General features: G+C 39.0%; 1 protein-coding gene across 1 annotated transcript in view; it reads right to left on the minus strand.

The window, feature by feature from the left end:
• The window catches only part of PLCB1 (phospholipase C beta 1), a 666,959-nt gene that overhangs the window by 103,391 nt on the left and 551,090 nt on the right, over positions 1–12,478 (minus strand). Inside the window, exons 24-27 of the mRNA XM_046679966.1 lie at positions 10,537–10,669; positions 8,291–8,344; positions 5,038–5,257; positions 990–1,170 (exon numbers count right to left, since the gene is read on the minus strand). Of these exons, the coding sequence (XP_046535922.1) occupies positions 990–1,170; positions 5,038–5,257; positions 8,291–8,344; positions 10,537–10,669 (588 nt within the window). The remainder of the gene's footprint in view (positions 1–989; positions 1,171–5,037; positions 5,258–8,290; positions 8,345–10,536; positions 10,670–12,478) is intronic.

The following is a 12,478-nucleotide window of genomic DNA, read 5'->3' on the forward strand; positions in this document are numbered from 1 at the left end:
AATCACGACTAACCCATCCACCCATTTCCAACGTACCAGCAGAAACAACCTCAGAATTCTCTTGCATGGACAGGCTCTCAGCAACGAAATGGACAGGTCATACAAACACCTCTCAGAACCCATTTCCTCTGGGTATACTACTTTAATTTCTATTACACTTACTCAGCTGGTCAGCTTGTCTTCAAGGCTACTTTATTTGATTCATTTCATCTATCTGTCACCAAATATTTATCATGACCCTACTATGTGTCAAGGCATCAACAACAAGGGAGAGAATGTCACAATTCATGAGAAAACACTTTGGAAGACAAAACTGATCATTAACAGAGATGAAGTCATTTCCTTTCACAGGGAGCCACAGGAATTGGGTAGATAACATTCCATATTAGCCATTTAGATACCGGCTTTTCTAAATGAAGGAGAGTGGACTGTACAATTTTTTTAGTTCTTGAAAAGCCCAGTGATACAAAAAGTGAACATTTATTTGCAGCATGTTCTTAGTTTTCCTGAAGAAAGATATAAGTGTTTTTAATTCCTTGTGAGAGTTCAAAGATCTCAAAAAACTATTATAACCCCAAAACAAGTTAGTGAAAATAAAAATAATAAAACATAGCTTCTTTGGGAAACAGAGAGGAGCTTGGTAAAGATGCTGGAATAATGGAGCTTAGAAGATATGAGTGTGGTGAACATTATGTGACCTGTGCAATTTCCAGTTCTAAGAAATGATGATTTTGTTCCTTTTTAAAACCCAAGTACTGGGTTTTGATTGCGCTTTTAAGTTAAGCGCACGTGAAATCATAAGTCACAATATCAATCTGAAAAATACATCTTACCTGGCATTAAAATAAGATTATTGGGTAAAGAAGTGAAGGGAAGGTGGCAGCCAGACCTGCCACTGTCTCCCTTTAAGTCATGTAAGAGCATCAAAAGTTTTCTATAGAAAAGAGGGTTCCAGCGATACAAACAGAAATCGCATTTCTCAGGCTTACCAACTTAATATGTTCTCGCTTCTGGTATTTTTCACTGTAATACTGTTCTTGTCGAAGATTAAGCAGCTGCTGCTGCTGTTTGTCCTTCAAGTCTATTAACTTTTGGGTCATTTCAGCATCCAGGGCAGCAAGGTCTTGCTCAATTGTCGATGAACCATGGTCAGGACTGCTGGGTTCCGATCTGCAGAGACACAGAGCTTGACTCATAAAAATCATCAGGTCACGAGCAGGTGGAGGTAGGCTGTTCACCAGAGTTCCTCCTAGAGACAGGGCTGTGTTTGGAAATAAATATTTCAAGAAACCACTTGAGAAAGAGGCCGATACCCCACGGACAAGCTTAGCAGCAGAGGGTCTGCAAACACAGAAAGAAGATGAAATTTGTGTTGCTCAAGAAAGAGGTTGGGGCAGAAAAGGAAAGCCAGGAGGCTGGGGGCCCTGGCAGTGGTGGTGGAGAGAATGATAGTCCCCCCTTGGGAAAAACAATGTCTAATAAGAATTTTTCAAGGCTTTAATCTTTTTATTTTTTTTAATATGGCACATATAATGTCATTCCCAGCTACATTTCTCCCCCCTGACAATTTCAGTACATTCTACATTGATTGGATTCTCTTGAGGGAGTTGAAGAGGTACCACATTTTGCATCTGGGTAGTGTGTATTGAAAACAGAGAGCATGTGTAGATGCCATGTGCCAGCAGCCCTCCCAGCCAATATGGTCTGTTTCTTGACATCTTTTAATAGGAAAGATATGTTATTAAAATGTTTCTTTGGGCTTGGGTAGCAACTTCATTGATATCTGTACACAAAATGGCACTTTCCTCAAAATGCATAGGTTACAAGAGGAAGGAGGATGCATTAGTTCATTCTAAAATATTTATTGAGAGCTTACTCTGTGCAGGTTAACTTTCTTTGAATTATTCATAGTCAGAAAATTGTACATATGGATATTTAGGACTAATGCTGAAATAAATCAAAGCAATTCTCACTAACTTATTCGTGCGTTAAAACATATGGTATGATTCCTTCAAATTTTGTGCTCTCGCTTCTTATATGACACAATAGAAAAGGAGACAGTGTTGGGAATGCAGTACAAGAACAGTTCTGATATTTTCCTTTATATGGAAACCTCTGCAGAAAGAAAACTAAACCACCCAAGATATCCAGCACATCAGATTCGGCCTCAATCTGCCTCTGTTTTTTCACTTGCAGCCAGGTGGAACAGGTAGAAGAAATTCCTGTTGCTCTCTCTTTGAAGTAGGCCAGCATCAACAGTGCCATGTGGAGAGGCAGTCGGTTAACGCTGGGGTTAGGATCTTATTTTGTCAAGTAAGGGATGCAGAATTCCCTCAAAGGTTTCTATTTGAATTTTTATACGCAAGGTCAAGTGAGAATGAACACTCTACAAGGCTCACGGATCCTGATACCCTCCATCCTGGCATGGACATGAGATACATTTACCATCTTTTGTAGCAGGAAGCTAGTGTAGCCAGAACATAAAGCTGTTTCTTCAATCAGCCACAACCACCACAGCAGAGGCAACAGGTCAACATTTGTTGACAGCTCAACATGTGCCAGCCACTCTCTACTTTACTTTTGGCTTTCACAACAACCCAACAAGTAGGCATAACCATCGCCATGTTACATCTGAGGAAACAGGTTCAGTGAGAAAATGTGCCTAAGGACACAGTATGGGGGAGCAGCAGTTCAGCTTACCCAAGGACAGACACTTAGGGGAAGGCAAAGTCTGTGCTCTTAAGAACAACACAGAATCATTGCATGCCAGTGTCTGCACAGAAGCTATCTTTGAATGATCTCCTCTTCACATAATGTGAAAAGCTCAGTTGAGATGATGGATATTTGAATAAGAAACTAATCTAGAGGCGGGCGTGGTGGCGCAGCGGTTAAGTTTGCACGTTCCGCTTTGGCGGCCCAGGGTTTGTTGGTTCAGATCCTGGGTGTGGACATTGCACCACTTGGCAAGCCATGCTGTGGTAGGCATCCCACATATAAAGCAGAGGAACATGGGCACAGAGGTGAGCTCAGGGCCAGTCTTCCTCAGCAAAAAGAGGAGGATTGGCAGCAGATGTTAGCTCAGGGCTAATCTTCCTCAAAAAAAAAAAAACACTAATGGACATCATGTCCATTTATTAGTTAAGTATTTTCAGGATTTTAACATGTCTCAAGGAGGGTGGGAGATGGACAGACATAATCAGACCTCAGTGGCTTTGCCTCTTGAAGAAAAGTTTCTCCTGTTTTATCTTTCAATACTAGATGCTTAGGGACTTTTGTTTGTTTTTCGAGGGAGAGTATAAAACAATAACCAAGGGAATAATGTTTCTACATCTTCTGTAAAAACAAGGTTGAAGACATTATCCCCTGTTGCCTAACATTGCCTGTATAACATCCATGAGATGAATTCTCTTGTAATTTAATACTGGGGAAGTGTTTGTCTCTCTTGGAAAAGTAAGCAAGTTTCCTATAATCACATAAGAAGAATCATCTAACCCATATTTCCTTTTCTCAGAAGCTAAAAGCTAAATCCAGTGTTCAAAGAGAAATTACACTAAACAGCTGGTGCAGAAATAACCTGAGTCACGTATTTGATTTTTCCCACATAGGTGATTTAAAATTTTTAGTGGCTACCTTAAAAAGTAAAAAAAAAAAAAAAAATGAATGAAATTAATTTTAATAATATATTTCATATAACCGAATACATCCCAAAATAGTATCATTTCAACATGTAATTAAAATAAAAGCAATATAAGTCAATATAAAATTATGAACTATTTTACATTCTCTTCTTTTTTTTCTTTTAATGAAGTCTTTGAAATCTGGTACATATTTTATACTTATAGCACATTTCAATATGGATGAGCCACTTCTCAAGGGCTCAGTAGCCACATGTGGCTAGCGACTCCTGTAATGGACAGCAGGTCTAGGTAACTGCTAGCCACTCAGTCTGTGTGTATGTAGGTGTGTGTGTGTGTGGTTTTTATTTTTCTATTTTCGTAGGATTTTTACACATCTGCTATGATGAGCTGCTTCAATACTCTATTGGAAGTTTTCAGGGTCTGACTTATAAGTAGATGAATACGTGAATAAACAAACTACATGCATATCACTAAAATAGAAATTTAGCAGACGTTTTAGGCCAAGCTTTACCTGAACAGTTTGTGTAACTGTGGGTAAATGTGAATGCCTTTAGCTTTCAGCTTCCTCTGTGAAGAAGTGACAAAGATTCACCTAGATGGCTTCTAAGGCTGATTTAGTTCTTAAAATCCAAGTACTGGGTTTTGACTGTGCTTTCAAGTTAAGCCCATGTTAAATCATGTCACCATATGGATCTGAAAAATGCTTCTTACTTGTCTCTATAACCTGGCATCAAGATAAGATTGTTCTGTAAGGAAGAGAAAGGAAGGATGTGGTACAACCTGACTCTTAGCTCACAGACAGGTAGCTTCCATGCTCACATAGTTCCCCGATTACCATCTTAGCTACTTGCGAGTGATCACTGTGTAGGTCGTGTTTACTACTGTGTCCCACACAGTAGGCACTCAACAGATACTGATTGAATGAATGTGTGAGAGATGCTTCTGCCAGTCAAGGTCTGGGTACATGGGGCTGTGGGGCCGCCTAGACCCAGACACAAGGGTTATCTGTACAAGGCTTTGAGGGTTTTGGATGGGGCAGAAAAGGATACTTGAGACTTCTCTTTTCTAAAAGACAAGTGACCTCTTCAACTAGGTTCTAGGTACATGGAAAAATTTCATACCCACCAGATTGGCAGCTATAATATGGACTCACAGGCTAGAACTCAAAGGTAAGACTTCCCGCATATCTATTCTCAGAAATTGGTCAAATAAAGAAATTCAGTCCACAAGCAAAACTGATCTGAGATGACACAAGAGCTCTAGAGAATGGAGGGAATTGGGTGGCTTTCTTTCTTGCAGCAATGTCGGCCCAAAATATGGCATAAAATATCAAAAATCCATGTAAATAACTCTCTTCCTTCATACTATAAAACAAACAAACAATACCCATTCAACTCACTTTTTCTTACTATCCTTTTTGGCTGTCTTTTCCAAAGCTGCCCTCCTTCTCAAGTAGTCATTCTGAATTTCATTATATTTTGTAGTGTGCTCTTTGATAAGGTCAGTGGTTTTCTTGTGGTGTCTCTTAACCAGGTCTTTCATTTCTTTGTAGTGCTTCTTTTGAAGTTTCACGAACGATTTCTGTTGCTTTAGCTCTTCAATAGTCTGCGCTTCCACTTCTGCAACAAAAGAGCATGAGAGCTAACAGACCTGGAAGAACTCAAAGCACTGATGCAAAGAGGAGTAGCAACCTGCTTATTGAGCAGTATTTGTCTGATCCTAGCCAAATGGAGCTTAAGAGCAGGGCTTTCATATCAAACATATCTGGGCTCTATAACTTGCTAACTTTGAGACTATGTTGCCAAATTTCTTAAAGACCCAATTTCTTCAGTTGTAATTTTGTTTTTAAGTTTGGCTTCCCTAGAAGCAAAGCCCAAAAGGGGGATTCATGCATGTGATTTACTAAGGAGGGCTCTCAGGAGGAGGGGAGCGAGGACAGCCGATAGGCAAGGGGAAGCAGCTAAGCAAGGATGTGGTTTCAGCTGGAGCCTCGCCTCTGCCTGATTCCACAGGGAGCCCTGGAGTATGAATTGTATAACAGAGTCAGTCTCACCTGGAGGTAAGAAAGGTCAGCTTTTTGCAAATTCGGGACAGTCAGTGGGGTAAAGACATAGCATACTAGAGAGGGAGCTTACTTTTGGCTAAAGGCAGTTTTCAAGAGAAGTGGAAGCTATGAACCATTAGCAGCCAACACTCACTACAGCTGGGAGATGGGTGCACCATACGGGAAAGGGAATCTGGGTGGAGCACCAGATGCATCCACCTTAAGGGTCACAATACTTCTACCACTTTTTTGAGTTGTTAAGATGATGAAATGAAGAATTCATGCAAAGTATTTAATACGGTTTCTGAGAGTGCGCCTTTGGAGTTTTAACAAATGATTGTACAGGTTCTATAGCACCATCTCTAAGGAGCAGTATTCACGGTATAGACATTGTAGGTTTGCATATTTGTCTCAGTGTTCCGGCATAAAGCAGCAAAGTGAGGGAAGGTGATTAATGTGATTTTCCCAAAGGCACTATAAGCGTTAGTGGCAGCTTACATTACTACATATTTTTACTGAGAAAGCACTTAACGTGACAGAGCTTGACCTTAAAACATTCTGTATTTTATTGACATATTTCATCAATTCTAGCATATGCATTTAAAAAATATGTTAACATTTCCAAAATTAAGTGCATTTTATAGTCTGTAGAGTGTAATGGTGTGTCAGTGTGTTTCTTTCTTAGCCATCCATGAATAGTGGGGTACCTTAAAATTGACAGTGTCTTAACTTTAAAGAATTATCATGCATTTGGATCTAGATTAAGTCATAGTTCACGTTTCCATGTTGTGAACTTTCTGCTTCTGGCAACAAAAATACGTTATCATCAATATTTAGAACTGTCAAGAGATTCAGAAATAATATATACCATGAGTAACAACAGTCTTGAATAGAAAATGAGACATCTAGTGGATAAACATGGAAGTCAGAATGATAATTTATGTTCCTAAAGCTAAGGTCTTTAAGCAATTGAAAAATGCTCCCCTTTTTTATAATGTGTCTATTCTCACGATAGTCAATTCCTTTTGAGAAAGAGGCCAGGGAGAGAATTAGGACCATTTATTTAACGGCTTCCCTCTGGCCCAAATGCACTCATTTTGGTTGCATAATAACTTATTACATTAAGAATTTATAATCATAAGGAATGGCTGCATATTTGGTGATGGATTTAATCCCGTTTCTTTAAAAATGGTGTGCAGCACATCGGCTCCGGCAAGTTTAGTAATTTTCAAGATGTTCCAACCTCAGATTTAAAAACAATTCCATGGAAAATACTATTTTTTAAAATGTCTGTGCAAGAGAGGCTATTCTTTGAATATGTTCTGAAGCATACAGGGTAATGTCCAGTTATTTAAAGAAATAAATATCACTCATAAACAAGCTACCAAAGATAACCACTGCTAATATATTGGTACAGACCCATTGCCTTTTGTCTATGCATTTATGTCTTTTTAAATAACGTCGGAATCACTTTCTACTTACACTTCTGTCAAGTGTGTTTTGCACTAACGTTATATTATTTCCCATGGAACTAAATCTCTAACAACATGTTTTATTTTCTTTTAATACATTCCTTGATTAATTTTTCCATGCATATTTTATGTATTATTTTGGTGAAATATAAATACATGCATGAAAGTATATAAATCGTCAATGCACAGCCCTATGAATTTTCACAAAATGAACATGTTTCAATAATCATCACTCAGATCAAAATCAGACCACCATCAGCATCCCAGAGGCCCTCTTTTTGGTCCCTACCCCCCACCAAGTATAAGCTAAATCCATGTTTCCAGCAGCATGAATTAGCTTTGCCTGTTTGGGGACTTTATGGAGATGGAACCAGAGAATGTGCTCTTTTGTGTCTGGACTCTTTACTTCAACATTATTCTTGTGAATTTTTTCCATGTTGTGTGGGATTATAGTTTATTTATTCCCACAGCTGTGTCCTATTTAATTCTGTGAATATACCACAATCTATTTATCTACTCTACTGTTTATGGACCCTTGGGTTGTTTGCAGTTTGGGAATTTCACCAATAGTGCTGCTTTGGATGAACATGTGTGTGCAATTCTGTTGTGTATTGGACCAAGTATTATAAAAAATTTTAAGACTCTATTACATACTGCTAATAGCATTAAAGAAATCTTGTACCAGTTTTAGTCCCACTAGTCTATGGAACTAACCAAATATAAAATATTTCCAAACTGTACCACAGTTCTCAAACACTCTGTATTCTATAGTCATAAGAGAATCATATTCTGCATTTCTCAAATACAGTTGATTGCTGGCACCTTGGGAAGACATGCATTCCTGTTCTCTGGGTCACATTTCCAGCATGAAACTATTCTTTGATTCTAAAATAGATATCTTGTGAAATTATATTATTTTTACACCAATGGGTCCTATCTGCCAAATATGGCTACTTTTCTGTGATTACGTCATGTAATGTGGCCTAAACTACAACTGTATATCTCTAGATATTTTTAGAGAAGAAATATTAATGATGTTATTTTTCAGAGGTGAATGGAAAGCTCCTCTCCTCTAAATACCTACACTCTATAATATTCAGGTGCCTAATTCCATGGGGGAAAAGGGTGGTCTTTACCTGTTAAAACACTCTGAATGAGATCTTCTGTTTTGGCCGGTGCCTTTACAGAACCTGAAATAAAAAGATAAAATAAATAGCCTCTTTTAACTTTTTAAATTTTATTCTGCTTGTATAACAACGTTTGAGCCCTGAGTCTAAATTTCTTTACTAAGAAATTACAAATTGCAGGAGAAAATAATTCCAAAAAATATTCTAAGAAATTTCTTCGTTTTATAACTCAGGCAAACCTAATTAAATGTGAATCTATATGCTCCATTTATAGAAAGAAATGACATCCTTCCACTTTGAATCAAAACTCTTGTCAATAAACTCAGTTTAGGCATGCTATTGCCACCTTTTGGTAAAATCAGAAATAGCAGGTGGTCTTTTAAAAATCAAACGCTGACCAGTAGGCAGTAACAATTGTTGCGGACAAGATCCCTTGGTAGATGTCAAAATCATTGGGCAAAAGTTTAAGGAGAAACAAGATATTTGCATAATCTTGAAGTATCTCTCTCAAGAAACCTATTAACCACAAGGGGGAAAATCCTAACTTTCAGTGGAGAAGCCTGGCAGATACCATCTTAACCAACAGCTCCAGCATCACCAATGATGAGACACATTAACATCAGGTACCCCTGATAAGATGCAGTGAGAAGGGGACAGCATCATTTCTGTGATGTTCTTGCCGAAACTGCATAACTTCAATCTAATCATGAGAAAACACCAGGCCAACTCAAATTAAGGGACATTCTACAAAATAACTGACCAGTACTCTTCAAAAGTGTCAAGGTCAGGAATGACAGGACAGGCTGAAGGATGGTCAAGATTAAGGGAGAATAAGGAGGCATGACAATTAAACACAATGGGGGATCCTGAGTTGGAACCTGGAGAGCAGGTGAAGTTCACCCAATGTCTGTATTTCAGGTCTGAGTATGCTGATGTTAATTTCCTGGTCTGATAATTGCACCATGATTCTGACAGATGTTAATATTAGAGAAGAGGAGACCATTTTTGCAATGTATTCCGTGCCATTTTAAAAACGATTCTGTAAGTTAAATTATTTCAAAACATCAAGTTAAAAAAATCAAATGCTAAACTGCTAAATTCTCTTTTACATTCAAAAGCACCACCCTACATTTACTCACAGATTTAAGTGACTTCTTTCTATTCCAGAGACACTCAAAATGTTTGTATTTGGTTTATAAAAATCTTCACTTGAAAACATCACTTGTTTATGATCAAGTCATTTTCTTACTATTATTGATCTCAACAATCTTCTTAAAAGCATAGGCCCCAGTCACATCTAACATAAATTTAATATGATTTATTCTTTTCAAAATCTCGCTCTCCCGCATGAGAAATCTTTTCCCTTTTATTTACTTTATTAACCAATTTAACAAAAAGTTATCAAGTCCATGCTCTTCCCCAGCTCTGTGCAAAGGAAGCATCACACTGGAGCCTCTCCCAGGAAGCCCACCACCTGTTGGGGAAAGAGGACACGCGAACAGGAGATAATTACCTAAAGCAGTCTTAGACTAAGGATCAAAGTTAGCTGCAAAGAATCAAAGGATTTTTCTGAGAAGTGAGACATTGGTGTAGCTCTGCTAGGAGTATAGCAGCTAAAAGCAAGAGTTTTAGGGTCCTAGAGAACTGTGTCAGTCCTGCCTTCACTCTTCACTAGCTTTGTGGCCCTCAAGAAGTACTTTATCATCTTAGAACTGCACTTCATTCTTCTGCACAGTGGGGACAAGAACAGATTCAACTCTCATGGGCTTGATATGATGGTGAAATGAGAAAATCCACATGAAGACCTTAGCAGCATGCTCAGCACATGGCAGACTCTCAAGGGTATTGAAAAGTAAGTTGGAGAAGGATGGAAAGGAATTTTTTGGCAGAGACTTAGTGAGATAGAACTGAGAATGTGCTTCTAAAGCATAGCTGTTTATAAGATGCTTGAAGAACTCTTCACAAAGCCTGCCAGCAGATGGATCTCAATCCACATGAAAGACAAGGGAAATGTGGGTGATGTTTTGTTGTGGCTTTATAAGTTATCAGCAGAGCCAGATGAGCACTTATGAGTCTCTCTCAGCATTCATTCATTCATTCATTCATTCATCACACATTTCTGAAGCTCTTGCTAAGTCCATGCATCTTGGCTCACTTGCTGCCTCGGCTAACTGGATCATGCTACCTTCTTCAGGGGCACAGATGAACTGGAGGCTGGCAATCCTGTTGTACAGCTCTCTCTTCAGAGCGTTTACCTGGAGCTGGCTGGCTGTGGAGAGCCTGGGAGGGAGGTTTAGGTGTCAGGGATGTAGTGTGATTCACTCCGTTTTCTGCTGGAGTTGTCCTGGCTTCACTCGGAGCCTCCGACGGTGTTTCCCCAGGATCAGCCTAAAATCATAAACACCCTTTCATTCTCCACATTTCTTACATTACCTTCCTAAACCAATAAGGCTATATTTGATAGCATTTCCCCAACTCATCTGGAGTCTGAAATATCAAATTTAAAACTATCTGGAAAGCAGGATGAAATAGCATGGTGTTGAGTCATGACTGTGGTAGGATAACTGTATTAAAGGCCCCAATTTTTACACCTTCTTATGTCCATGCCCCTTGGTAGTGCCTTCCACACTGACTTTGAACCTGGCCATGTGGTTTGCTTTGGTCAAATGAGAGAGCAGCAAACTTGATGCAAGCAGAGGATTGAAAATGCACTTGTGAACTTTTCCTCCTTCTCAAATGCCTGCTATAGCAATGGAGGCTGAGAGACCATGTGGAGGCGAGTTGAGTCATCTAGGCAAGGATGTCCTAGACCAGCCAGCCCTCATGCACATGAGTGAGCCCAGCTACGACGAGCTGAGCATGGTTCAGACCAGCAGAACTGCCCAGCTGACCAAAGGACTCCTGAAAAAGAAGCAGTTGATGATGTAACCCACTAAATTTGGGGGCTGTTCGTTATGCAGCAATAGCTAATTGAGATTTTGAAGCCAGACTTGCTTGAGTTTAAACTCTGGCCCTGCCACTTATTAGCAGTGTGATATTGGGCAAATCACTTAACCGTGCCTCAGTTTCCTCAGCTTTACAGATGAGAACATGTATGTCCTGGGGATCAAAATATTGTCTATATTGTAAGGTTGTTTAGAGGATCAGATAAATTAATGTTTATAAAGCGCTTAGAATAGCTCCTGGCACAGAGTAAATATGTGTGTACTAAAAAAATAAACCATTTAAGCTTGTACAACACTACCAATGAATAATAATAATAAGTGCATTGAAACTTATGAAATCTCTACTCCAACCTCTCCAGCAGCTAGTCCATTGTGCCCTGCAGACAATAAGCATTCAATAAATGTTTGCTGAATAAACATTGATCATTATAATATAATTGCCTCAGTAATTATGTACCATTTCAATGATGCTTTTTAATGCTCTAAATGCTCTGCAACCCTTTTCTTAGAATTACCTTCTGGGTCCATGGCGTATTTTACTGAGAATGAGGCTATTCCAATGTTCCACTTTATAGTACATTAAAAGAATATATTAGGAAATAGCCAGAAGTCATTTGAAGGCCAATGTTGCGACATTTTGTCACATAATTACAGACAGCAGGTTGTCATATGATAACATTTTTATAAAAAGTAAGATGAGTGAAAATAATGACATTGATTGTCACAAGTTGATTTCAATCTGTCCCCCAAAGCATCTTTAAAACATGAATTCCAAAACTGCTTTAAGGGATGGCAGAATTTAGGTTAATTCCACAAATAATCTCTGCTTATCTCCCATGGCCTGCCCGGTGCTGGAGGTATCAAGGTGGAAGAAATGAACCCTGGGACCCGTGGCCAGAAATCAAGTTGAGGAGGCAGGAGCCTAAACCAGTAACCTAGGCAGCCTAGATAACTCACTATGCAGAACTGTGTCTTTTGAAAAATGGCTGCTTCGGATGGGTGAGTTCTGGTATGGTCGCATTATTTAGTTACATCCATTGGGAAACTTCTCCCAAAAATCATGTGCCTAGGGGAGGGATCGAGTGTTTTTTGTTCATCAAAAAATTGCAGACTGGAGGCTTAGGGCCCAAGTTGAGTGTGGGGAAACATTTTCTTTGGTTCACCCAAAGTTGCCAAATTTTTAAATTAAGGAGATTTTACATTAATAAAATGGATTTCCCACTTCTCTTGAAAAATCAGGTAGAGCACACTG

Source organism: Equus quagga, chromosome 12 (assembly GCF_021613505.1).
Source record: "Equus quagga isolate Etosha38 chromosome 12, UCLA_HA_Equagga_1.0, whole genome shotgun sequence".
Lineage (NCBI taxonomy): Eukaryota > Metazoa > Chordata > Mammalia > Perissodactyla > Equidae > Equus > Equus quagga.